This window comes from Aethalodelphis obliquidens, unplaced genomic scaffold, assembly GCF_003676395.1.
Source record: "Aethalodelphis obliquidens isolate GAN/ISIS:26980383/991018 unplaced genomic scaffold, ASM367639v1 scaffold1, whole genome shotgun sequence".
Classification (NCBI taxonomy): domain Eukaryota; kingdom Metazoa; phylum Chordata; class Mammalia; order Artiodactyla; family Delphinidae; genus Aethalodelphis; species Aethalodelphis obliquidens.
In genome coordinates this window covers 3693583-3719310 of record NW_020837945.1, presented here as the reverse complement: position 1 = coordinate 3719310, position 25728 = coordinate 3693583, and the positions used below count along the sequence as shown (strand labels likewise).

Here is a 25728-nt window from a genome sequence, read left to right as displayed (position 1 = left end):
ATCAAGACAGTATGGTACTGGCACAAAAATAGAAATATAGATCAATGGAACAGGATAGAAAGCCCAGGGATAAACCCACGCACATATGGTCACCTTATCTTTGATAAAGGAGGCAGGAATGTACAGTGGAGAAAGGACAGTCTCTTCAATAAGTGGTGCTGGGAAAACTGGACAGGTACATGTAAAAGTATGAGATTAGAACACTCCCTAACACCATACACAAAAATAAGCTCAAAATGGATTAAAGACCTAAATGTAAGACCAGAAACTATCAAACTCTTATAGGAAAACATAGGCAGAACACTCTATGACATAAATCACAGCAAGATCCTTTTTGACCCACCTACTAGAGAAATGGAAATAAAAACAAAAAATAAACAAATGGGACCTAATGAAACTACAAAGCTTTTGCACAGCAAAGGAAACTGTAAACAAGACGAAAAGACAACCCTCAGAATTGAAGAAAATATTTGCAAACGAATCAACGGACAAAGGATTAATCTCCAAAATATATAAACAGCTCATGCAGCTCAATATTAAAGAAAGAAACAACCCAATGCAAAAATGGGCAGAAGACCTAAATAGACATTTCTCCAAAGAAGACATACAGATGGCCAAGAAGCACATGAAAGGATGTTCAACATCACTAATTATTAGAGAAATGCAAATCAAAACTACAGTGAGTTATCACCTCACATCACTTAGAATGGGCATCATCAGAATATCTACAAACAACAAATGCTGGAGAGGGTGTGGAGAAAAGGGAACCCTGTTGCAGTGTTGGTGGGAATGTAAACTGATACAGCCACTACGAAGAACAGTATGGAGGTTCCTTAAAAAACTAAAAATAGAATTACCATATGATCCAGCAATCCCACTACTGGGTATATACCCAGAGAAGACCATAATTCAAAAAGACACATGCACCCCAATGTTCATTGCAGCACTCTTTACAATAGCCAGGTCGTGGAAGCAACCTAAATGCCCATCGACAGACGAATGGATAAAGAAGATGTTGTACATATATAGAATGGAATATTACTCAGCCATAAAAAGGAAAGAAATTGAGTCATTTGTTGAGACTTGGATGGATCTAGAGACTGTCATACAGAGTGAAGTAAGTCAGAAAGTGAAAAACAAATATCGTATATTAACGCATATATGTGGAACTTAGAAAAATGGTACAGATGAACCGGTTCGCAGGGCAGAAGTTGAGACACAGATGAGAACAAACGTATGGACACCAAGGGGGGAAAGCCGCGGGGGGTGGGGTGGGGATGGTGGTGTGCTGAATTGGTGATTGGGATTAACATGTATACACTGATATGTATGATGATGTGTTTTATACATAAAATTGATGACTAATAAGAACATGCTGTATAAAAAAATAAAATAAAATTCAAAAATTAGAAAAAACACTAGAAAAACTTATACTAAACTTTCTTTGGAGTATTTGTATGGAAATATGTTAATATAAATGTTTCAGACATTACATGAAATTCCTAAAAATCTTATGTGTTCTGGTATAACGTTATAAGTCATAATTCTAGTTATTACTTTCAAATGTATATCTCAGAAATAACTAAATTTCCTTGTCAATTGCATTATTATGAACTTTCTTCAAATCTTTAACCGTGGTCATTTTTAAGTCTTTTGTCATTTACAGACAGTTCTGGGTGTACTCTGATGCTTTTGCAAAAATGTTTCTATAAAAGGGTTTCATCTTCAAGGAATTCATGGAAAAGACTCTGACAAGTACAGGTTTCTAGTAACTGACTATACTGCTGAACTGAATGAATAAGCCTTTTCAGAACTGTAATGGAAAACTGATGCATTCATAAAATTGCTAACAAACCATCAAGATGAAAAAAAATTAATTACATGGGACTGAGTGAGCTGATGAGGATGATTATAATTTTTGTGACTTTCTGTTTGAATAAAAAAAATGTGATGTAAATTTATGTAAAAAGAACTTAATGTAAAACAATGCCACTCTTCTCACACACAAAAAAATTTGGTAACAAAGAGAAAAACTTAAAAGCAAAACTGGTATATTATGTATATGAGAACAAAGATAAGGAAAGCAGATTTCTCACTGGAAATAACTCAAGGTAGAAACAGCAAAGCAATATCTTTAAAATGGGAAAAAAAAACCCTATCCATTCTAGGATTCTATACCCAGCAAAACAATCTTTCAAAATTGGCAAAATACAACCTATAATGGAAAAGAATTTTAAAAAAAGAATATATACATATATATGTATAACAGAATCACTTTGCTGTACACCTGAAAGAAACACAATATTGTAAATCAAATATATTTCAATAAAAAATAAACAAAATTGACAAAATAAAGATTTTTCTAGACAAGCTGAAATAATTTAGTACCAGTAGACCTTTTCTACAAGAAATATTAATGTTAATGTCCTTCAGGCAGAAGGACAATGATACTATATGGAAACTTGGATCTGCAGGTGACATGAAGGGCTCAAGGCATGGAAACTTATATGGGCAAATATAAAGACTTTGTTTCTTATTAATTAAATTCCTTTAAAAATTTAATTGACTATTTAAAGCAAAATAATGACAATATATTGTGGGACTAACGACATACACAGACATGAAATGTATGACAACCAAGCACAAAGACTGAGAAGCATATACTGTCAATTCTTATATCACCCATAAGGTAAGGTAATTAAAAAATCATTAACGAAATCATAAAAACTCAGTTAATCCAAAAAAAGAAAACAGGGAACACAGAATAGGTGAAATAATTAGAAAATGAATAATAAGATGGTCGATTTAAATGCAACCAGATCAGTAATCACCTTAAATATAAATGATCTAAATACCCTGATTAAAAGACAGCAGATGTCAGATTGGATTTAAAAAATCAGTACCCAAATACATGCCTACAGGAAATATGCTTTAAATATAATGACACAAATAGGTTACAAGTAGAAGGACGGAAAAAAAAATACCACGCTCAAATTAGTCAAAAGAAAGCTGGAGTAGTTATATTAATACAAATGAAGGAGGTTTCACAGTAGATAAAGAAGGTCATTTTAAAAATGTTAAAGGGGTCAATTAATCAACCTTGTACATTTATGCACCTAATATCATAGTGTTAAACTACATGATATAAAAACTGATAGAACTGAAAGGAAAAAGAAACAATTATAGTCCTCCCTCCCTCCCTCCCTCCTTCCTTCCTCCCTTCCTTCCTTCCTCCTTTCCTTCCCTCCATCCTTCTCTCCTCTGTTAAAAGCCATAAGGTAGATCCCCACGTGGACGGCAGTCAGCCTGAGTGTGGAAAGCAGGCCCAAGGGGAGCTGGAGATTGGCTACATGGCAGGGAAACTGAGGTAATGGGAGCTGAGTTTCTCACCGTCACAGAGGAGAGATACAAACCTGGAGAGGCAGCCAAAGAATACATCGTGTGGTGTTGGATTGGAATTGAAGCTACGGATGTGAACTCATAGATTTCTGAATATGTCAGTAGGTCTACAGGATTCCCAGATAAATTCAGATGTGTGTGTGTTTCTCCCCTTTAAGCCCGTCCGCAGAAGGGCCTGGGAGCCTCCACACGGTAGTTAGAATCAGCATGCTTAACGCCCAGATCCCGGTCTTCAAACACCATTCTCCACTAAAAGGAATCAGACTCCCCAGGCTCCGGCAGAGAAGGAATGAGATGGGTCTGGAACACCTTGATGTGTCAGGAAGTGAGAAGATACTCAAGGAATGAAGGGGGCATGCCAAAGGTCAGAGAAGCCAGTGTAACGCTCCCACTGGCTAAATCTAGGATAATCTGAGCATGAAAATGAAAACAAAAATGGCGGCAACTGATTATAACCCATTGAATAGAACAGGAATCCATGAATCCACAAGACATAAACAAGTAAATGAACAAATTAATGTCTTGCAGTAGAAAGCCCACAGATAAATGAAGAAAGAATGAAGGTTTGAGAAAATCTCCCTTTGGAAACAATTGTAAAAATAATTCAGGCAAGACACAGAAATATCAACAGATGACTAAAGTTAGTGGGTGGAACTGAGATGAATAATGGGACGTTACACAGTCTCAGAACGTCTCCCTGCAAAATATTAACAACAAAGGGGAAAAACATGAAGAAACCTGGTAGAAAAGATCTCAGTCGAATGATTAAAATTAACACCACCAGTAACAGGACAAACAGACGTCGCACGCCACCCATAGGCTGACATGGAAAGAACACGGCCTCTGTGACATTCCGGTACAAAAATGCATGACATGGTCTCATCATGAGAAAACACCAGACAAACTCCAGTTGAGGGAATCTACAGGATGACTGGTCCACAATCTTCAAAATGATCAAGGCCGTAAAAGTCAAAGACAGACTGAGGAATATTCCAGAGTGAGGGAGACCAGAGAGGACTGGGGTATCTGAGAAGGGGGCGGGGGAGCAGGGGACAGGAAGGGAAAGTCAAAAATAATATGGGAGGGCTTCCCTGGTGGCGCAGTGGTCGGGAGTCCGCCTGCCGATGCAGGGGACACGGGTTCGTGCCCCGGTCCGGGAAGATCCCACATGCTGCGGAGCGGCTGGGCCCGCGAGCCATGGCCGCTGAGCCTGCGCGTCCGGAGCCTGTGCTCCGCAACGGGAGAGGCCACAGCAGTGAGAGGCCCGCGTACCGCAAAATAAATAAATAAATAAAAAAAATAAAAATAACATGGGAGGAAAACGAGCCCGTTGCTATTTTACAAACTCTCAGACACACGTGTGCCTGCTTCACATGCAGTGAGAGCACCTGCATCAGTTATTCCTACATCACCAGGAAGAGCTATCGATTAGCTACTGCTACTCCTAGGTTTACTGATGAACTTACCAGGCAACTGGCCACACCGGCGTGACCTAACGGGCACTTTAGCCGTGATGGGCCACACACCCAGAACTGCGAGAGCAGCACAAGGGTGATGCGTCTGCACAGTTCAAGGGGCTCGTTAACCTAAGACCTGCTAATTGAACATTTCCATTTCTCCTTGGGCTTACTGAGAACCATGGAAAAATTAAAATACACTCTGGGTCTCTTGTTAAGTAGCTGAATCAAAATATTCTGGGAAATACATGCAGAAGTATTCAGGAAGTCTCCTAATATTAGCTGAAAATCATCAGTCTGGTTGTCTTTCATCTCAGACAAGATTTTGTTGCTGCATTTATGTATCAAATACTTCATAGATCCCTTCCCTTGCCTGGCCCTGGAGATGAGGATGGATAATAACAGCCCCTGCCCTCGGGCCCCTCCCAGCCTCGTGGCATAAACCATACAGGGTTAGACGGAGGTGGCAAGGGGAATGGCAGGACCATGTCAGGGTCTTATGGGAACACTTAGGAGGACGAGTTCTTTGGGCTGGAGTGAGGAGTGGGTGGATAGGGGAAGGAAGTATTTTCTGGAAGAAATGATGCCAACCGCAGTAAGTGGGACCTAAGAGATACAGCTGGCTGAAAAGCAGTTTGCATTACTGTGAGGTCAACAAACGGACCCAGGCACCCTAATGCAGTGGGTAGGGGCTGATGGCCGATCACGACAGCCAAGTTCACGCTACAGCAGGGCTACACCAGGCTTTATTTTTAAAGTGCTTCTGTGACAACATGGGGAACATTTTCCCCAGACAAATGCCGTGTAGGAGGAATACCTGCCACTCAACTTCCACGGTTCACAGAGCCAAGATCTGGCCTCTGGCTGGGGAAATATTCCATGCTGGAGACATGGTTTTGTCACCACAAGCGTTTGCTGTCTTGGGTGTGTGCCTAAGACCGAGGATGCAACAGGAGTGCCACAACCCCAACCTCAAAAAGCCGTGATTACTAAGAACAAAAGGCAAACCTAAGTTTTTTAAACAAAACAAAATTTGGTGGCAAATTGAATAGCAGGGCTAAAGCAGATTAAAATAAAGATTAAACCACTTATTCCTGGTGCAGTGTGTTCAAGAAACTTTTAACCAGAGGCTCCCAGGAGAGGCTAGTTTGGGATATCAGGCGGGGAAAACAAAACCACGGGAAGAGGCGAGGGCAAGCCCAGATGGACGGACTCGGCTTTGGTCACCCCAGCTCTTCACTTGCAGGGAAAGCTAATAGCAAAGGAGTGAACACGTCTTGGTGTTTTGGAAGAGCTAGATTAGAATGATAAAAGATGCTGCTGCGTGGAAACCCTTAAAACATGAAACAAAACTAGTTTATCGATTGCTATGCTGAAATGTCAACGCAGGGTGCTAAACACATTCCTTTCATGCATTTACCCCACAATCAGCTTAAAAACTACTCATCTGAACAGTAAAAAAAAAAAAAAGGTGGATAAAGATTGCCACTTATGGTTTTTTTTCTTTATTTGGCCTCACCACATGGCATGTGGGATCTTAGTTTCCCCACCAGGGATCGAACCCACGCCTCGCCCCCTGCAGGGGAAGTGCGGAGTCTTAACCACTGGACCACCAGGGAAGTCCCTGATGGGGTTTTAATTATCATGTATTTGTGGTGTCCAAGTAAGCTTCAGTGCAAATTTCATTCTACAAGCCACCTGGAGTGGTAGGGGAATTAAATCTCTCTCACGATTCAAGGGGCTATTCGTACTACCCAAAGAGGAGGGCTTTATCTCATAAATTAAATTTTCATAAATTTAAACTCTATTCATTATATAATTAAAGTCCAAAACATCCCAATGAGACCATGATTCAAAACAAAATACAGTACAAATTTATTGACTCCAATCAACCTTAGTCAAGATTTAAGCAAAGTAAACAGATAATTGGATACAAATAAGCAATGGCTTAACATTAGGTAGAAGTCCTATTTTACTATGAGTTTTCAGTCCAAAAAAGCTTATTCCTAAATAAAATTGAACAATGATTTCTCTGCTGAGGCGTATGACAACAAAATACACACAGTTATAAAGCAGCCACATCTGTTTTTCTTTTAGCAATAAGCATTCATTCAATGAAAATTTTGAAACTGCCTTGGATTAATGTCGATAAGAAATTATCACCTTTTGAGAATTAGTATTAACCAAGTATAACTTTGTGGAAAATCTGGACAGCACTAATAAATGACTAAAGAGCACTGAATTCAACTGTTTTAAAGATTTACAGTAAAATACTTTGGTTCCCAAACGACTGTCTCTAAATGGAATTTTTTAAAAACCTGACATTGACTCATTTTTTCTCTTCCAGAATCTAAACACGGACAGTGAGTTTTCTCCCCAGTCACGTGGCAACGGGGCACCCTAGTGCACACAGCCGGGAAGCGCTGAGTGGGCACACCAAAAACTATGCGAACGTCAAGCTCCTTAAAGTGCTAAAGCCACAAGAGAAAAACCTACTTGTAAAACTTAAAAAAAAAAGCCAGTGTTAAAGAACTTATTAAAGAATATGTGCTAGCATTATTTAAATCAATAATGCTTTTCACAATTATTGCAAAAAAAATCAGACACATCAGAAATTGATAAACTGACTCGTAACATTCCAATATTAATTAGTGCAATTTATAAAGAAACCTGTTATGAATGACATTATTTTTGCAGTAAGAAAATGAAAATAACTTTACTTCCTAAAGTTCCAGATTTTGGCTGTACACACACACATCCCTACACACACACACATCCCTACACACACACACATCCCTACACACACACACACACACACACACACACACACACACACAGTTTGAGGGAACAAAGGCCGACTTGGATCAGTCCATTCCTGTCCCTCCCTCATCCGACCGTCCGGCTGGCCTGATTACACCTCTTTTCTCCACCAAAGGGCACATTTTATTCTTGTCTCAGTTCCTACTCTTAGCACCAATCGGTGCTGTGTGTGGATCAGACTATCACGGAGATTAAGTGCTGGGGCATATTTTTAAAGAGAAGGCCATGATGATCTGTTCCCAAACAGAAAACCAGGAGCCACATCCACCTCCCTATGAATGCAGACAACATCACTGTCGAACTGTCAGCTGTATATTTTGACAAAATTATAAACGCATACTAACCACAACTAGTTTTAAAGGTGAATATTCTATTACTCTTTAGATATTTTACCTGTAAAAAATGCACACGATTTGTTACCTCCATTGCTTACTTGGATAAAAACACACTTTCTGTGGTGTTCCTCCCTCCCCCAAATGAAGAAAACGATTCAATAACAAGTTTTCCGATTAACAAAGAATATATTAAAACATCTGACATTCTTTCCACAATTGCATAAAAAAGCAGGCATCCTGAATACTTACAAGGAATAAAGAGCTTTTTACATTCTCAAAAATTAATTACAATCAGAAAAAAACATCTTCAAGAATATCTTTACTGGCTAACGTGTTTCAGCAAGAAAAGGCCAACTTGTCTTATACCAAGTATTTGCCTACTGGCTGAGATAAACATTCTTAAACAAAACTTTACTGAATAAAGCAATTTATGTGTCTTTCATTATTTTACATCTTAACACTTAAAATAGTTAAATGAGTGGAAGCCTATTTTTTGACCACCAAAATAAACTCTTTCAGCCTGATGCTTTTAAGGTACAGTATAAAAAGTAATAGAAAAACCAGAACTGCATTACAAATGTTTTTGGTTCAAAATTTTCTTTGAAATCTTATGCTCCTTGCCTAGACAAAAATGTGAACAAGACCAAACACTGGCAAGTTTTAAAATCTAACAGATATGCAGAGCCTATATTTAGATCAAAAATATTTTTTATTCATTAACGTTGTTAAAAAATCTTCAAAAATGTAGCATAAAGGTTCAAGTCCTGGGATCCTGAATTTACAACGCCAGGATCCCATGTATCGTGGAATTACCAACCCATCCTTCCACAGCCATAAGTAACGATCACTCTGAAGGAAACCGGCTTGTTTTGAAGTGATAGCTACCAGGACGTTCAGAGTAAGAAATACCACATTATACAGGCAGTGAATTCAAAGAACAGTAATCCATCACATAAAATCACGTTTTCGGTTTGTCTTTAAAATGCATAGATTTCTTCAAGACAACACAAAGATGGCAATAATCAATAACTGCAACTTGATTTGACTTTACTTTCTCCATCAAATTTAAGAACAAAAATAGGAAGTAACCATAGCTGGGGACTTTTGATAGTTTCCAAATGAAAGAATAAAAGGCAAACTTTCATATGTAATTTCTACAATGTACAAAGTCAGTTAAAATTTTATAAAAATGCTTGTGTTTCAATAAAAAATAAGAATCCCCTTCCTACCGTCGGTATGGAATGCGGGTTACGAGACTGGTGAGTAGACTTCTCTGCTGCTAGAGCACCAATTTAGGCACTCAGCAGATTACTCCTTAGTCACAGTAGTTGACTTTCTTATCTGAAAGAACAGCTTGCAAAAAAATTAATAAACCTGGAGGCTTAATCCATCATTACGTTGAAAGAACTTAGGGGTTTCAACAATATTTCTACTTTTATACAGCTCACTTCCCCACCCCTGCCAATGAAATAAACTTTTCCTTTTGAAACACCCCACTGAACTTTGGATTACACCCACCGAAAGGCTTTGAATTACAATTTACACAAAACAATAAAAAAGAAAAGAAGCCCAAGCCCTATGGGCCAAAATAAGTAGCAAACACTAATTTTGGACCCTTGATAGTACTTTAATACATATTTATGGAATATTAAGCAGTGACTTAAAGCATAATGGTCTCACTGTGGACATCTTACCACCATCAACTCCAAAAAATTCTACCAGAAATCACAAGACAGAGAGGCAGGAAAGCTGATTATTGTATATATTGTTCTTGAAAAGCATGTGGAGACTGCAGTGTGGCTTCTCCCTCTGCTTCAAGTGTCTGAGAGTAAACGGTAATTTGGGATTTAGAGCAGCTGTACTCACTCCGGAGGCTTGGGATCTATGTAAATATATGTCCTGACCTTGTTACACTAATGTTGTTAAATTCAAAATTTGTGCCATATGCTATCTTTGTTCTCTGTCCCCAATACACTGAGAGTTTCCATTTGTGACAGCGCAAACCAGAGGAAAGCAAACACGCACAGCCCCTCGATGCTGGTCTGAATTCAGAGCCGTGACGGAGCACGTTTGATTACCATGCCCGCCACTACCGAAGCTTTGGAAACCGACGTGGAGGGCTTCCAGAAATCTTAATGTTTTCATTTCCCAAGTCTTCCATCACTAATTATATGAAATGACCCAAGAGCAAGTTTTTGTTATTTTATAAAAATCTAAGTGTTACTATTGCTGATTTATATCTCACAATTTTCATACAAAAAAAAGTTCTCAATGACCACAAAATACCAAATATTTATTTTTATCAAGTGTCAGGATAACTTATTAAAGTTGAGGTTTATCATTTTTTATTGCTGAAGTATTCTAAGATCTTAATACTGCAAACTACTCCACTTCAATCCGATACGTTTTGGACTTACAAACACGGCTGAGATTTAACCAGAACTTAGGCGTCTTAAGAGAATCAAAAGAAGAAATACTTGAACAGTGTTTCACTAATTGCAAATCAGTAAAAACAAAAAAAACCCAAACCACCTCAAGTAAAAGATTATACTGATACCATGGAATGAGGAACCATGCACACGACCAAAAACAAATTTCAACAGTAACGAAGTCAAGCCATCCTGTGACCGTAGGTCCAGAAGCACAAGGTGTTTTGGAGTTTTTCTAGGTTGAGTAAGGACATTGCTGATTAACATCAGTTTCCCTCAAACTTATATTCAAGTATGACAGTTCGCAACCTTTATTACTCCTTTTGGAAAGATGTTTTGTTCCTTATGACACAGCTCACGGCACAGGCTGAAATCCGGCGAGGGGCTCCGGTCTCCCAGGAGCAAGGCGCGCGGCCTTTTAGCTGTGGGTTTGCTCGTGGCTCCAGAGACTGAACGCCGTCTTGAATGTCCTATGGCAGAGCTTGCACATAAACTGTCTTTTAAACGTGATCGCCGAGAGGGGTGGCGCGTGGTAGAACAGCGTGTCTGACTCCCGGGCCGCGAAGAGCTTGTCGGCGCTGGGAGCCGGGTTCTCGGGCAAGCCCGTGGGGCTGTCGGGCTCCAGGGGCTGGATCTTGGGCAGCGGCGGGGGCAGAGGGGGCGGCGATGGGGAGCCAGTGGGGCCCGGGCCCACCTCGGGCTCCCTGTGCGCCGGGTCCTCGGCGGCCTGAGCCATGTGGGACTGGAAGTGACTCCAGAGCCGGAAGTTGGTGCGGAAAGCCTTGTTGCAGACGTGGCAGATGAAGGGCTTCACGGAGCACAGCAGCTCCTGGTGCCGCTCCAGCTGCTTGGGCGCCGGGAAGGTCTTGCCGCACTTCTCGCATGGCCACAGGTCCTTAGGGGCCGCGCCGGGCTCGGGCGCCTCCTCCTCGGCCCCCTCCGCCGGCTCCTCTTTGACCTGGACCTTCAGCGGCCTGGAGAGGCTGAGGTCTTCGGGGAGGCAGGGCGCGTCTTCCGGGTCGAAGTTCACGGGCTCGGGGCCGCGGCCGCCCGCGGGGTCGTCTTCGGCGGCGGCGGTGGCGGCGGCGGCGGCAGCTGTGGCGGCGTCGGCCCGGCCGGGTTCGGGCAGGGCCTGTGGCCGGGTCGGGCCGCTGGCCTCACCGTTGAGGTCGGGCCGGGGCGGGGAGGCGCCTGCGGCCGGGGCCATGCTGTTCTGGTTGTGCACCTCCACCTGGTGCCGCCAGATACTGAAGGCCGACTTGAAGGTGCGCATGCACTCCAGGCAGGTCAGCTTGCGGTACTCGCACTTGCCCTCGTGTTCGCGCTTGAGCTCGGGCGAGAAGAACCTGAGGCTGCAGTAGGGGCACACGGTGGCCGTGCGGCACAGGCGCTCGTGGCTCCCCTGCTCTAGAAGAGAAGAGAGCTTGGCGTTACAGAGGCGGCACAGGTAGAGCTCTGAGCCGCCGCCCGCCGGGCCCCCGGGCGCCGCGCGCTCCCTGGGCCTCGTGGCCCTGCCGGCCCCGAGGGCCTTCTCTCCCGGGTGCATCTTCACGTGCTGCTTGAGCTGGGAGAGGAAGCGGTAGGCCTTCCCGCAGGCCGTGCACACGTACGCGCCCTTGGCCCGGGACCGCAGGCTCCTCTTGATGGCTTGCACGGGGGAGCTGCCGGGACCCTGGAAGCCGGGCCGGCCGCGCCGCAGCTTCAGGATCAGGGCCTTCTTAATCTCCCGCTCCCTCACGATGTCGATCAGCTTCCTCTGGAATTTCTCGTCCAAAACGGCGTGCGAGCTGGCGGCCGGGGACGGGTTCTTCACGATGCCGTGCTGCGTCTGGCAGTGCGTCCACACTTTGAAGTTGGTGTGAAAGCGCTTGTGACAGATGTCGCAGGCGTAGGGCTTCTCGGGGTTGTGGTACATGTTCACGTGCCGGTGAAGGCCGGCCGTGGATCTAAAGATCTTAAGGCAGTGTTTGCATTTAAATTTTTTGTTTGGTCTCGCACCCTCCAGCTCGCCGAATTCGTCCTTGCTCAAGTCAGAACCCGGGAAGTCGGCCTCGAGAAGAGGCGGGGTCGAGCGCTCCGCACGGGGGTCTCCCGCGCCCGGCGAGCCCCGGCCCTCGGCCTTCGGCTGCTTGGCCGGCAGCCTCCTGTCCGCCTGGAACCGCCTCTTGGCCGGGAGTCGGCTTGCGTCTTGCCGGTCGTCGTCCGCCTGCGGGACCAGGTCCCTCGTGGTGGCCGCAGCGTCCCCCACTGTGACACGGATGATGTCGCCGGGCTCCGGGGGACTGCGCGGCTCGGCCTTGACCCGCACCTCGGGCCCGGGGGCTGCCCCCGGCCGCTCCGCCGGCTGAGACGCGCTGAAGGACCGGAGGCGGTGCGGCTGCGGGGCCGGGGCCCGGGCGTCGGGGGCCGCCGCCTCGCTCGCGTCCCTGGAGGATGGCCCCTGAGAGAAGGCGCCGAGCGAGCTCCCCACCGCGTCGCCCGAGCCCGAGCAGGAGCCCTGCGGGGGCTGCAGGTCGGCGGCGGGCGCGAAGACGGGGACCTGGCTGTCCATTGACAGCGAGCGGCGGAGGAGGCTCTTGACGAGCGGGCCGCTCCTGTCCACGCCCTGGCCCCCGGGCACCGGCCGCCCGGCCGGGATCACCAGCCCCAGCCTGGAGTAGTAGAGCAGGTTCCTGTCCTCGCCCGGCCCGCCGCCCCGGCCCGCCTCCTTCAGCAGGAAGGGCGTCTCCGGGGCGCCGCGCAGAGACAGCACGGGCGGCCGCGGGCTCCGCAGTGCCAGCTCCACGGCCACGCCTCGGGGGAGCGGAGTGCTGGCGCCCGGCCTCTCGTCCGCGGCCCCCCGGTCCTGCGGGGGCTTCGGAGGCGGCGCCGCGCCCCGCTTGGCCAGGCTGCCTCGGCTCGGCTCCTCCGATGGCCCGGTGAGCTCGGGGGGCCTCGCGAGGCCCGCGGGGCCATCTTTCGGCCGACTCTTCTCAGCTGCTGCCACGTGGTGCGCTGGCTCCGTGGGCTTGGGACCGGGGGCCTTACTGGTGTTGGCCTGGACGGCGATGCCGGGGGAGGGCCGAGGAGGGTGGCTGAGGTCGGCTGGATTCTGACTCACGGTTTTCCCCTGGGCCTCGTTTCTACTTTGACAAACGATGACGCTTCTCTTCTGAGAACTGTTCTCATCGTCTTCCGTGAAGGGCTTCTTTCTGTTGGGACACGTTGGAAAGGGGGCCTGGGGCGTCTTAGAAGCGATGTTGGTCAGAAAGGAGATGCCCAGGCTGTAGCCTAGCTCCTGCACAGCAGCAAGGCTGCCTTTCTCCACAAATAAAGACGAAGAATAGATGTAGTTCAGCACGTTGTCGAAAGCATCTGGCTCACAAAAGTCCAGCTGGAACACAGTCTGTGACCCATTCTCCTGACTCGTGAACAAGCTCTGGAAGTACTCGCTGCTGGCGGCCAGGACGTTCTTATGCGCGCGGAACTTCTGGTCCCCCACGATCAGGAGCACGTCGCACAGCTGCCCTCTGAGGCGCTCCTCGTTGAGGGCGCTCAGGAGAGAGATGGCGTGGGCTGGGTTGATGTAGTGCAGCAGCCCCTCCATGCTCGGGCTCACCTGAAAGACAAACGTGCAGTCGCGTGAGCAGGGTGGCGGAAGCTCCCCAGACGAGGGCTGCTCGAGGGCCGGGAACGCCAGCTGTCTTCTCACAGGTGCCAGTGCCTAGCAGACTGTGGCCCAACACGAGGTTTCTGGATGAATAATCTTACTTAAGTAACAAGGAAAATATACAGAAACAAGTCTCATGGCTTAGGTAGGTCATCAGTCATTAAAACTGAAGGATTTTAAGCACTAAGGTCTGTAACAGGCATTTCCATACCAGCAAAAAGGCAGCTAGAACTTGGCAGGTACGTAGAGAAGCAATATTTGAAAACAAGGTTTATTATCCATATTTACGGCCCACATCCGTTTGAGGCTTAATTCTATTCTTCATTGGCTCAGAGAGTAAGTATGAAGTACCGAACCCCATAAAGTCCGTAATTCTGAAAGGAAAGCAGTTTTATTACTGAATATGATTAAACACAATGTGAATTAACAATAGGCTGTAAAGTAGAGGTCTCAAAAATAGGTAAGAGGCCTTCCCTGGTGGCACAGTGGTTGAGAGTCCGCCTGCCGATGCAGGGGACACGGGTTCGTGCCCCGGTCCGCGAAGATCCCACATGCCGCGGAGCGGCTGGGCCCGTGAGCCATGGCCGCTGAGCCTGCGCGTCCGGAGCCTGTGCTCTGCAACGGGAGAGGCCACAGCAGTGAGAGGCCCACGTACCGCAAAAAAAAAAAAAAAATTTAAAAAATAGGTAAGAATTTGGAAAGAGGAAAATCATTTGCTAATTACGATTGCATCAAAGTGTTTAGCAAAGGTTAGAAATATTAAAGAATAAAGAAGTTTGTTTTCTTTCTTATGCTAAACACCTTGCAATCCGAACACTATTTCCTTACCAAATTACACTTTCAACAATAGCACAGTAGAAGCTTTAGCCTGGATCTAGACTTAATTATACTAATTCTAAACTAAGGGGTTTGACTTGAGATTTCACTGAAACTCCCTTCAAATCTAAAGGTGAGATCTAAAGGCCTAGTGGGGGGCTGGTGGCGGGGGTGGGTGTCTGCCAAGAGGCTGGGGTTGAGATCCTCCCTTGTGGTCCACTAGCATCTCAGATTAGCAGGTCCCTCAAGTGAGACGGTTAACAACTGTGCCCTCCTTTAGGGTTGCTGCGAAAATTACATGAGCCTGTATGTCATACCTAGTAAGGACTTGACAAATGTGCAATTAATTTTCAGAAACTGCAGGGTTAATAGATATTTAATTCAGCATAAAAGGGTCCAGATTAACCTCTGACGAAGATGAAGCCATTTCACACAGAGAGGACACCTGACTCTCCAAATCTGACACTTCCCTCAGGCTGCTGCTACGGTAATGTCTCGTCTCTGGCTTGGTTTTATAATGCCATCTTGTTCTTTAAAATAGTTATGACATTTATTTTTTAATATAAAATGGATTCAGAGTAACTAAGACTATTTGGACAGTTTTATCATTCCCTAGAGGGTGAGCTAGAGATACACCAAACAAGGTACCCGCACGTTTGCAGGTTCTCCTCGGGCTTCACAGGACCAGGCTTTGCTGGTCAACTAGCCTCTGCGCTCTTCAGGAGAATCTGCAGGGAAGAGTTTCCCAGGCCACCACCTGGAGTGACCAAGCGTGATCCCCGGTCTTCCCACCACTGATCTGGCTCCTGTTGAGGTACTGACTCCATTTGACTGACGTGGAGACGTGACTTTGCTTCCAGAGACAACGCCTGGAGCCCGTCCACAGACAACTGCCTTGGTCAGCTTGTACCGAGCTGCGGTTCATTCTTGCCTGGCATCGCTTCACCTCCATGGTGAGTGCTTGAGAAGGAGACTGTCCCTTCCTTTTTTTTGATTAGCCATTTAAATTTCTCCCTTAATCCTACTATACTGTCTTTGTAATCACACATCTATTTATGTGCAAAGAAACCCCTGTCATCATTTACAGAGGTCAGCAGAGAAAAAAATAAGCTTATAATGCCACCCTCATAACTCAGCCGTGTTGTGAACACTATTTTTAGTGCAATTAATTTTTGAGACAGCTAGTTCAGATGCTGCCATAGGGAAAAACAGCAGATGCAGAATCAAAGGCTTGGACAAGTACTTTTCAAAAGGGTTTCTTAAAATCAATTTAGTGGTCTGAAGTGAACAACTGAAAAAAACGACTAGGGCAGAGTAGAAAAGTCCAAATGTCTCAAATGTAGTAAGGCTGACTACGATCTCGTGAAACTTTCACAAGTTATACGCATACATTTCCACACATGTAAGCCGGCACTGGGGTGAGATGTACAGTGGTCCCTCAGTATCTGCAGGGGATGGGTTCCAGGAAGCCTGCGGATACCAAAATCCACAGATGCTCAAGTCCCTTATATAAAATGGTGTAGTATCTGCATATAACCTACGCACATCCTCCCATATACTTTAAATCATCTCTAGATTACCTGTGGGTCAGAGTTAAGACAGTTTGAAGGTCAGTGCTCTAAGCTAATCAACCTCTCTGAGCCTCAGTCTTCCCCACTGTAAAGCAGGGATAATAATGTTACTGTGAGAATCAGGAAAGAAAACCATAATCGCTACCATTTATTCAGCACCTATAACATACTACAAATTTTACCAGAACTTCACGTCATTCACCTATTCACTCACTCAACAAAGTGACATTTCAGAAGGCTTGAAGGACGCAAGGATGAGCCATAAGGATCACTGAGGGAAGAGCATATAGGCATAGGGAAGAGACGAGGTAACAGCAGGGCTGGAGCAGAGCTGAAGCAGCCGTGGATGATGACACTGAAGGAGCTTGGGGAGACACTGTGCAGGGCTGGGGGGACCACCGGAGGGACTGTACTTTTTACCAGGGCAGCTGTTGGAAGATTCTGAGAAGAGGAATGACAACAACCTGAATTTTGTTTCAGAAAGATTCCTCTGGCTTTGTTGCAAAGAATGGACCATGGGAGAGGGTGTAAGCTGGGAAGTCAGCTAGGAGTCCACCGCATTGATGCAGGTGAGACAGGACAGTGCCTGGACCAGCGGGGCAGTGGTGGAGGTAAAGACAGTCATTAGGATTTCTAACGGACTGACTGCAGAGGGTAAGAAGGTGAGGAGGTAAGGGTGTCTCCAAGGTTTCTGCCAGAACTGGAAGGATGTCCTTACTTGAGATGAAGCTTGAAAAATTGGTTCAGACTTTTTTCAGGAATTCAGTTTAGATATACTAAATGTGAGCAGGAACCTGGTAATTAATGTACCCTTCACGGGCATCCTTTGCTGCTTCACTTCCCCTGCAACCTTTTTTTTTTTTTTTGAGGTACGCGGGCCTCTCACTGCTGTGGCCTCTCCCGTTGCGGAGCACAGGCTCCGGACGTGCAGGCTCAGCGGCCATGGATCACGGGCCCAGCCGCTCCGCGGCATGTTGGATCCTCCCGGACCGGGTCACGAAGCCACGTCCCCTGCATCGGCAGGCGGACTCTCAACCAGTGCGCCACCAGGGAAGCCCTCCCTGCAACCTTTCTTATGCTTCCTGGGATCACTTCCCAAATCAACATCTACACTTGAATCCTTGTCTCAGGGTCTGCTTTTGGGGGACCCCAACTAAGAAACCAAGCGGCTGTGTGAGGACTAAACCAACTGAGATCTCTGCACCCCTGGACACGAAGCAACGCTAATGCACATACCAGCCGCTCCCTATTCCTACAGGCCAAGAAACCCGCATTTTCTCACTGGTCATTGTTGGGAAAAGTTTCCTTCTTTTTCTTCCTTCAAATTATCGTGACCTCTATTTTTGTTCTAAGTAACTGCTTCTAATCCCTAAACCACAGGCTTCCATACTTTTTGAATGAAACAGGAAATTAGGGAAAAATAAGTCACTGAGAGTTGAGTTGTAAGAGGAATGGTCTCCGTCCCTGAAAAGTATTTGGAATTTAAAACCATTCATTCGCCTCTAGCCTTAATTTATAGTCATCATCGAGAGCGCCTGCTTGAGAAGTGGCTAAGCATGTCCAAATTCCTGATAACAGTGCAGAACAGCTCCAGGTACTGATTTTTCCATACCATTCCCGAGACACTGATTGGGCACGAACAGCAGCTAACATCTGAGCGCTTGCTCTGCCACGCAGCCCTGTGAACAGTTTTCAGGCTTTAACTCAATATTTACACCAACCCTAGGAGGTAGTACCATCATTATCCCCATTTTACAGTTGAGAAAACTGAGGCACACAGGGTTAAGGCTATGGGCCTGAGGCTCAGGTTTGCACAGACAGTCAGGAGCACAGCAGAATTCACACCAGGTGACCTGGCTCTGGAGGCCATGCTCTTCACCTGCATACCGTACCTTTTAATTCCCACACAAACATCTGAGCTAGGTACTGCCATCATCCCTGTTTTACAAATTAGGAAACCGAGGCATCGAGAGGTCAGGTAGTGTGCCTAAGGTCATCCAGTCAGTTAATTGTGGGGCTGGGAGTCGGGCCCCAGAGCCTGGACTCTTGGTCATCACGTTACACACTTCTCATGGTTGGGCACCGGTCTAGTATGTGCTAGAACTGGCCAGACAGGGAGGGTGGCAGCCTGACAAGCATGGTCCTGCCTTACAGCTCCTGGCCTTGCGTGGGAACGGGGAAGTCAAACCACCACACGCTCCGGTGTGCTAAGCACCCGGCGGCAGGGTGCAGAGGTACAGGTGGAGCACAGGTGATGGCACTGGGTCCAGGTGAGAGGAAGGTCAGGGAGCCTGGGTGCAGAGGTACAGGTGGAGTACAGGTGATGGCACTGGGTCCAGGTGAGAGGAAGGTCAGGGAAGGGGTTCTACAAAAGAAGTGTCCTGAACAGGCAGGACTCAGAAAATATGGGCATCAGGAAGGAAAGGTGAAGGACACTTCAAGGACAGGAGCAGTGTGTTCAGTACAGAGCCAAGGCCAAGTGCCTGGCTGGAGCAAAAGACACACGTAGGGGAGGGCGGGTCATGAGGCTGGGGAGGGGGTGGAGGCATGAGGCCCCCGGAGCAAAATTAAGGCCCCCCAAGGGTCATCGGAGGACAGTGACCTCTCCCATCCTCTTCAGGAGCCCAGGACAAGGGCTCTCGGTGTCTGAGGTGACAGGAGCACACAGTGCAGACTCCTCTCCTTCACGCAGAGGCCCTTGCTTTTACCTTTTAATTCAATCATCAAAGCTTAACAATGGCCCCTTTCCTGGTCTAGCTGCAAACAATTAACATTTTGGACTTCTGTGTTTTAATGACACAGTAGGTATATTGATTGAGCTTCACAACTTCATTAAAAATATAAAATGCTACACTAAGAACGCAGGCAAAAACGGGGGTGAGAATCATGACTGCTGCATGTCATGACATAATCCAGAAAACCCTTTGTAGCTGGTGGATGTGCAGACCGAACGCTCAAAGCCGCGTGCCTGTCTGCTCTGCAGCCTCAGGGGAGGCCAGCTTTCGTGCTGGAGGTACCTTCTCCTCCATAAATCTGCTGGGTCATCAAACTCCAATCTCTCGTGGACACTCAGGACCTCTGACTCACAGAGGACAGAGCATCCCAGGTCTGAAGGCTCTGACGCGGACATGTGCGCTTTCGCTGCATCCCTGGCCCCTCCTGCCCACTGCTCGTCTGCATGAGCCTCCAGCGCCCAAGCTACCGCCACCACTCAGTCACGGTGGAAACCTTGGTGCTCTTACAAGAAAAGTGGGTGAAACATGAAAGAAAAGGTCCCTCTACCATAGAAGAGGCTGGGAGGAAACCCCCCGGGAAAACCAGCTCCTGAAGCGAGGCGGGCTTGCCTACCACTTGGGTCCCTGCACACAAGTATCTCCCCAAACTCTGCCTAAATTGTTTCTATTTCATGTTGTTTCCTGATATTTCAAAATGAGAGAATCTTTATACAGTTAACAATTCATGGCCGTCACTGCAGCTCCACGGGAAAGACTGTCAAATTAGTCTACTTGTCTCAAATCCTGGCTTTGCCGCCTATTAAGTATGTAACCTTGTAGAGGTCACTCAACCTGAGCACACGTTTCCTCAACCTGTTCAATGGGGCTAACACTGCCCACCACGCAGGATTCTCACGAAGAACAAAAGGCGCCGTATGTGTGCGAGCTCCTGGTGCATGTGGTGTTTCCCGTCTGCATGCGGGCATTCTACTTCTCTTCCTCCTTTCCTGAACGTTTCCACGGTAGGACAGACATGTGAGACTAAACATAACAAAGCATACGAAAAGTGCCGAGAATACTGTTTACAGGAAGCAGTTAATTTGGCCGAGGGGTGGGAGGGTCGATGAGTGAACCGTGGGGACCTGCGGGAAGATGGGGGACTCATTGCTTACCGGACAATTATAATGATATCAATACTACAGGTTCCACTCTTCACCATTCTACCGTAGATACTTTCCAGAAACATGCATCTAATAGTGCCAGGGCTTAAAAACTCCAGAAGCCCCTGGCCTGAATGAAGTTCCAATTCCCTAGAATGGCTACGGCGCACTTCACAACTGGATTCCAGAAAACTACTTCATACCACCGCCTCAAAGTCCTCACGTACCGAGTGCTAAGAGGGGCAGGGAATTCATATCTTAATATAACGTAATTCAGTGCAAATAATTCCCTCTTTATACCAACTGTAGGAAGTTACAATTTTTAAGGAGATGGAGGAAAGCAGGCAGCTCTGGACTATAGAACATTCCAGGGATATAAACAGAAGCAAAGCAGAGCTAGACACTCGGATAGAAGGACATCAGGAGGTGAACACTGGGCGCAGAAGGGGAGATGAGAAGGGACCAAATAACCTCACAGCAGCTTTCGAGTTTTGGAGACGAACACTCAGGCTGGTATCAGAGCTAAGGTACACTGTAAATCAAACTTGCTCCAAGACCAGCCCACAAAACCCTTACTCCAGTTCTATAGGAAAATCTCTCTTTAATCCAAAACATTAACGTGAAACTGAACTCCGGGCACACAAGCCTTTGGAATGCTGGAGATCGCTTATATAGCCCTAACCATGACACCGGGAGAAAGAAGGAATGCAAACACGTAGTTAGCAAAACAAAGCATCTGCATTTGGCTTCGGAATATAAACACACAGCCCGCTCACTCCCAAACCGTCACCTCTGGGTCTGGCCTGACTCTGTCCATTTGATTTTACTATGAGATGGTGGCAGGCAGTCAGCTCTGAGTTTACATCTCATCATGGCTCACTTGGAGACAACGCAGATGTCCAGACATCCTCGAAAGCGCCTGGGCATTCAAAGCCAGCCTTGCTGATCTGACCCTTCAAGAGCAGCGATGTCACCCCCTTGGACCCCATCTCACCACAGGTTTTGTGTGGAGAGGAGGTCTGATTTGGTCTTAGGGTGTGCGTGCCGCCTCACCCAGCAGAATGCACCCCGGTTAACAGAGCAGCCTCCTGTTGTGCCCCTCCCGCTGGAGCACCCCCGTCCCGAGGAGTCTGAGGCGCTGTGCTCCCCTCGCTCAGGACTGGGCACACAACCAATGCCCAGCCCATTAGAAACTTTCTCCTTTGGAATATGGGCTGAGAACAACAAAGGCAGCAACTAGCGGAGCTGATTTATCTCAGCCCTGGCCTGGAAGTGCAGCCTGCAGTGCCCGCTACACGGGTTCCTGCAGTTACCTTGGTCTTCGTCCTTCCCGGCCCAATTCTTTGTCTTTCCTTCAATGTCAAGAGCAGCCCTCTCTCTACCTTTCAATTTCTTCTTCTATTCAAGCTGGCTTGGCAGTTTCTGCTCTTGTCACTAAAGGACCCTGACTAATAGATTTCCAAGTGGTACTCGTCCTTCCTATCATGGCCTCCAAATCCACCTTGACTGAGCTTCCGAAAGCAAAACTCTGATAGTCCGCTGGACGCACACATTAGGTATTACTATTATGAACTCAGCTTCTTTACCGAGCTCCTATTACAGGTAAGGCACAGACAGACACAGGTGAAATACAGGGTCGCACAGAACAGACAAGGCCCCCGCTTTCCAGTGGGGTAAATCAGACGATGAACAGGGAAACAAGTAAAAAAAGATAACTTTTGACTGTGCTGAGAGCTACAATGGAAATAAATAGGAAGCTATGACGGGGGGTAGGGAACCAGAGTTTGGAGGGGGTGGTCGGGAAATGCCTCGATGTGACAGTTTAGCTGAGACCTAAGACCTGACTAAAAAGAAATAAAATGATAAAAACGATGGTTCTCCATTAGGTTAAAATGAAAAACTTTAAAAACATGGACTTCAAGGCTCTGTAAATCTGGTTTCAAACTACTTTTTAAATTTTCCTTCCTTTAGTTATCGCCTCGTGATAACTTCCTGCTTCAGATACTTTGTCTCTGAGACACCACCCGCAGGTCTTGCTTCTCCTGTCACCCAATCTGCAATGTCCCAGACCCCCCGCCCCCGCCCCCACTCAGCTGAACGTTACTCACCCTTCAAAGCTCAGCTCAAGGCCATTTCCTCCATTAAGCCTTCGGTCGTGGGCTGGACTGTCCCCTGTGATTCCTAGGTCGAAGTCCTAACCCCCAGCACCTCAGAATGTAAGCGTATGTGGAGACAGGGTCTTCTAAGAGACCGTAGGTTGTAATGAGGCCTTAAGGGTGGGCCCTAATCCAACGTGACTGGTGTTCCTGTAAGAGGTGGAGAGAAGGACACAGACACAGAGAGAAACCATGTGAAGACAGAGAAGATGACCGTCCACAAGCTGAGGGCTCGGGAGAAATCAAGCCTGCCAGAGCCTTCATCTTGGCCTTCTAGGCTCCAGAATTGTGGGAAATACATTGCTGGTGTTCAGGGCCCCCAGTCTGTGGTGCTCTGTTACAGCAGCCCTAGCTAACTAATATACACACCTTCCTTGACCACTGCAGTTTGTAACGAGCAAACGCCTTTCAACTGCAGCATTACAGAGGGACGCCATTTACGCAGTGTTTATTCAGTGCCGAATACTGTAAGTTGTCTGTCTCCCCAGCAGAAATGTAAAAGCTATTTAAGGACTAGGAATCTATTTAATGTCTTTTGACACTCTTCACAATGCCCAACGTGGTGTCTCACACAACAATAAATATCTGTTGATTTTTCTGTACTCTGACACTCTGATTAGATGCAGGAGTGGAGTCCGTGCCTTTTGTTTTCCTAAAGCAGAGCTGGTCCCACCGGTGCCCTTTAGAATACTATATTGACTTCTCTATTCCTCCCTAGATAAAATGCACACTCTACAGACTGGCATGCAAGAGTCTTCATATTCTGATCACAGTTCGTCTCTCCACCCTTACTGGACAGCATGAGGGTGAGCGTCTACCCTACAAACTTGCACACCCAATTCCCACCGACTGTCTTTCTTACCTTTCCTTTACTTGGCTAACCTCTACAGAAAGATCCAGCTTAAACGTCACCATCTCTACAAAGCTCTAGTGATGTGCTCCTGGCCAGTAGCTCAGCCATCTAAGCTACCACAGTACTTCGTCCCCTCTGCAATAACACATCTATTTTGAATGATCGGCCTTTATATCTACCCTCTCATGAGAGTCCTTAAAAGGAAGAAGCCCTGTTGTCAGCTGTGTGTTCCTAATGCTTAGTGCAGGCCCAGCAGGTGCCTAAAGAGGGAAACCATTACCAAGGCTCGAGGCCTGGGCTGGCGCATCTCTGCTGCTCCAGCATCCGGCACAGAGAGCGGCGCGTGGCCGTGGTCTTCGCTTTGTGCGTGAGTGCCTGTGGCCTTAATTGCTACCGGCCTATGACTTCCAACTCTGTATCCCTGCTGAGGCTTCTCGGGACTCGTCCATCACAGGACAGCCCTCTTGTCCAGGATGGTACCTAGGACCCTACCCTCCCACATCTGCCGGTCCCCACGTATTTCCTGTTTAGTTCGGTGTGCTGCCAGCCAGCAGGTCTCCCAAACTGGAAACCTCTTCTCTTTCCTTTCTAGCCAGTGCCCACCGCCCGTCAAGCCTTGCTCGTGGTCAGCTCTGGCGTCTGCTCTCCTCACCCCCGCTGGCTTTGGTCCCTCTGGTCGTCTCCCCTCACCCAGAGACCCTCTCAATACCCTGGCTCCTCTCCTGTTACACACCTAACACGCCCTGCCATGAACACGGTCAGGTTCCTCAAGGGCAGGGGTCATATCCTTTGCAACTTTTATTTCCAGAGAATGAAGCACATTCTACACCGAACAGTGTAAAAAGGAAGAATAAATTAGATGCAACGTTATTTTGAAGTGAACCAATGCCCCCCATGTCTACTTTCTTTTTACCATTGATATTTACTGGTACTCATATTTAAACGTCATGACTATTAGTCATTAAGGTGGATGAAGGATTTACTCCAAGCACCAGCGGGTAAAAGTTTTCAGAAGTAACTGTCAACGAGAAGCCTTTCTGACACGGATTAACCCACTTTCTTCCGAACAAGGAATCAGACCACAACGCAGGCTCCCCATGGATGACGCAGTGTCACCGCTGTCAGCAGTCCTGGATGCTGCGCAATACCTGGCGCCCTCAGATGCCGGGCGTGAGCGGGGCTGGTGGCTCCCGCCCTAAGACCCCCAGGGCGCTGTGCACTGCGCGGGCTCCGGTCACCGCTTCCCCCACCTCCCACTGCCAGGCCGCCCCGCTGGAGAACCTGTCTCTACGGTCACCCCTCTGAACGGTGCTGCCGAAGCGGCGTCCTCCAGAACCGCGCGGCGCTGCGGTCGGAGCGCGCAGCAACCCGGGTGGAGGGCCGGGACCGAGGGGCGTTCCCGCGGTCACATCCATGCTCTCCCGTACGGGGGCCAGTGAACGCGCGCCAGGTAAGCGGTCTGGGCGAGAAAAGATCTCGGGGAGTCCGGCCCGCGGAGGTCTCTGGGCGGGGGTCTCCAGCGCGGCCGGTCGGCAACCTACGCCTCCGGCCGCAGGTTTCAGACGGGGGCTTTCCCGAGAGGCGGGGGAGGCGCTCCGCATTCCAGCAGAGACGCTCGGGGCCAGCGCTGGAGAGTCGGGGAGACCGGTCCTCCCGGGGGTCTGCGGGGGGCCGGCCAGGAGGCGAGGCGAGGCGGGGCAAGCAGTCCACTCGGGTCAATGGTTGGATGCGCCGGCGGCCGCTAGGCGGGACTCGAGGGCCGGTGGGGCGGGGGCGCGGGCCGCGGCAGGTGCGGGGGTCCCCCGGCCCCGCAGCTTCCGCGTACGCCCGCGCGCCCCGGCAGACACCAGCCGGCCTCCACACCTGCCCGGGATGGAGCACGCGCCCGCGGCCGGAAGGCGCCCCAACCGCCCGGCGCAAGGGCGCCGGGCCCGGCGAGGGAAGCCCAGTGAGGGACGGAGCGTGCGCAGTGGCGAGGGCGAGGCCAAGTGCGGGCAAGGAGCATGCGCAGTGTGAAGGCAAACGGGCTACGTGGGAGCCCGGGGCATGCTCGGTGAGAGCCGGGCCCGGCGCACGCGCAGAAGCGCTCCGAGCCCGCAACCCGCCGGCGGAGAGAAAAAGGAGGAGAGAAATCACCTCAGAGTTACGTCAGGAAAGGCCGCGTTTTGCGGGGAGGCTGTGGCCTCCCACGGGCCCCGCAGTTCTCCTAGGGCCAGGGGCCTGACAGTTACTCACCGGTCTTCAGCCCCGAGGCAGACGCCAGGCCCCTTCCCGCTCACACTCGGCTCGCGCGCGCCGCAGCCGCCGCTGCCGCTGTGATTCCATCCATCTTGAATTTGACGTCATCCCACACCAGGGATGAGGTCATC

The 25728-nt window shown here is 48.0% G+C and overlaps 1 protein-coding gene across 8 annotated transcripts; it reads right to left on the bottom strand.

Annotated features, from left to right (window-relative positions):
• Window positions 1–320: 320 nt before the first annotated feature.
• On the bottom strand, window positions 321–25728 carry ZBTB21 (zinc finger and BTB domain containing 21). 8 transcript variants are annotated; one of them, XM_027091377.1, is made up of 4 exons: window positions 24641–25580; window positions 24093–24182; window positions 22459–22656; window positions 6708–14038 (listed from the first exon to the last, which is right to left on the bottom strand). In XM_027091377.1, the coding sequence occupies exon 4, from the start codon at window positions 14024–14026 to the stop codon at window positions 10859–10861; it is 3168 nt and encodes a 1055-aa protein (XP_026947178.1). In that variant the 5' UTR covers window positions 14027–14038; window positions 22459–22656; window positions 24093–24182; window positions 24641–25580; the 3' UTR covers window positions 6708–10858. The 8 variants fall into 8 exon arrangements, 7 of the variants coding, with proteins under 7 accessions (XP_026947178.1, XP_026947256.1, XP_026947028.1 ...); XM_027091455.1 differs by lacking the exons at window positions 24093–24182; window positions 24641–25580 and adding an exon at window positions 25595–25727; XM_027091227.1 differs by adding an exon at window positions 14301–14463 and having other exon boundaries at window positions 22459–25580.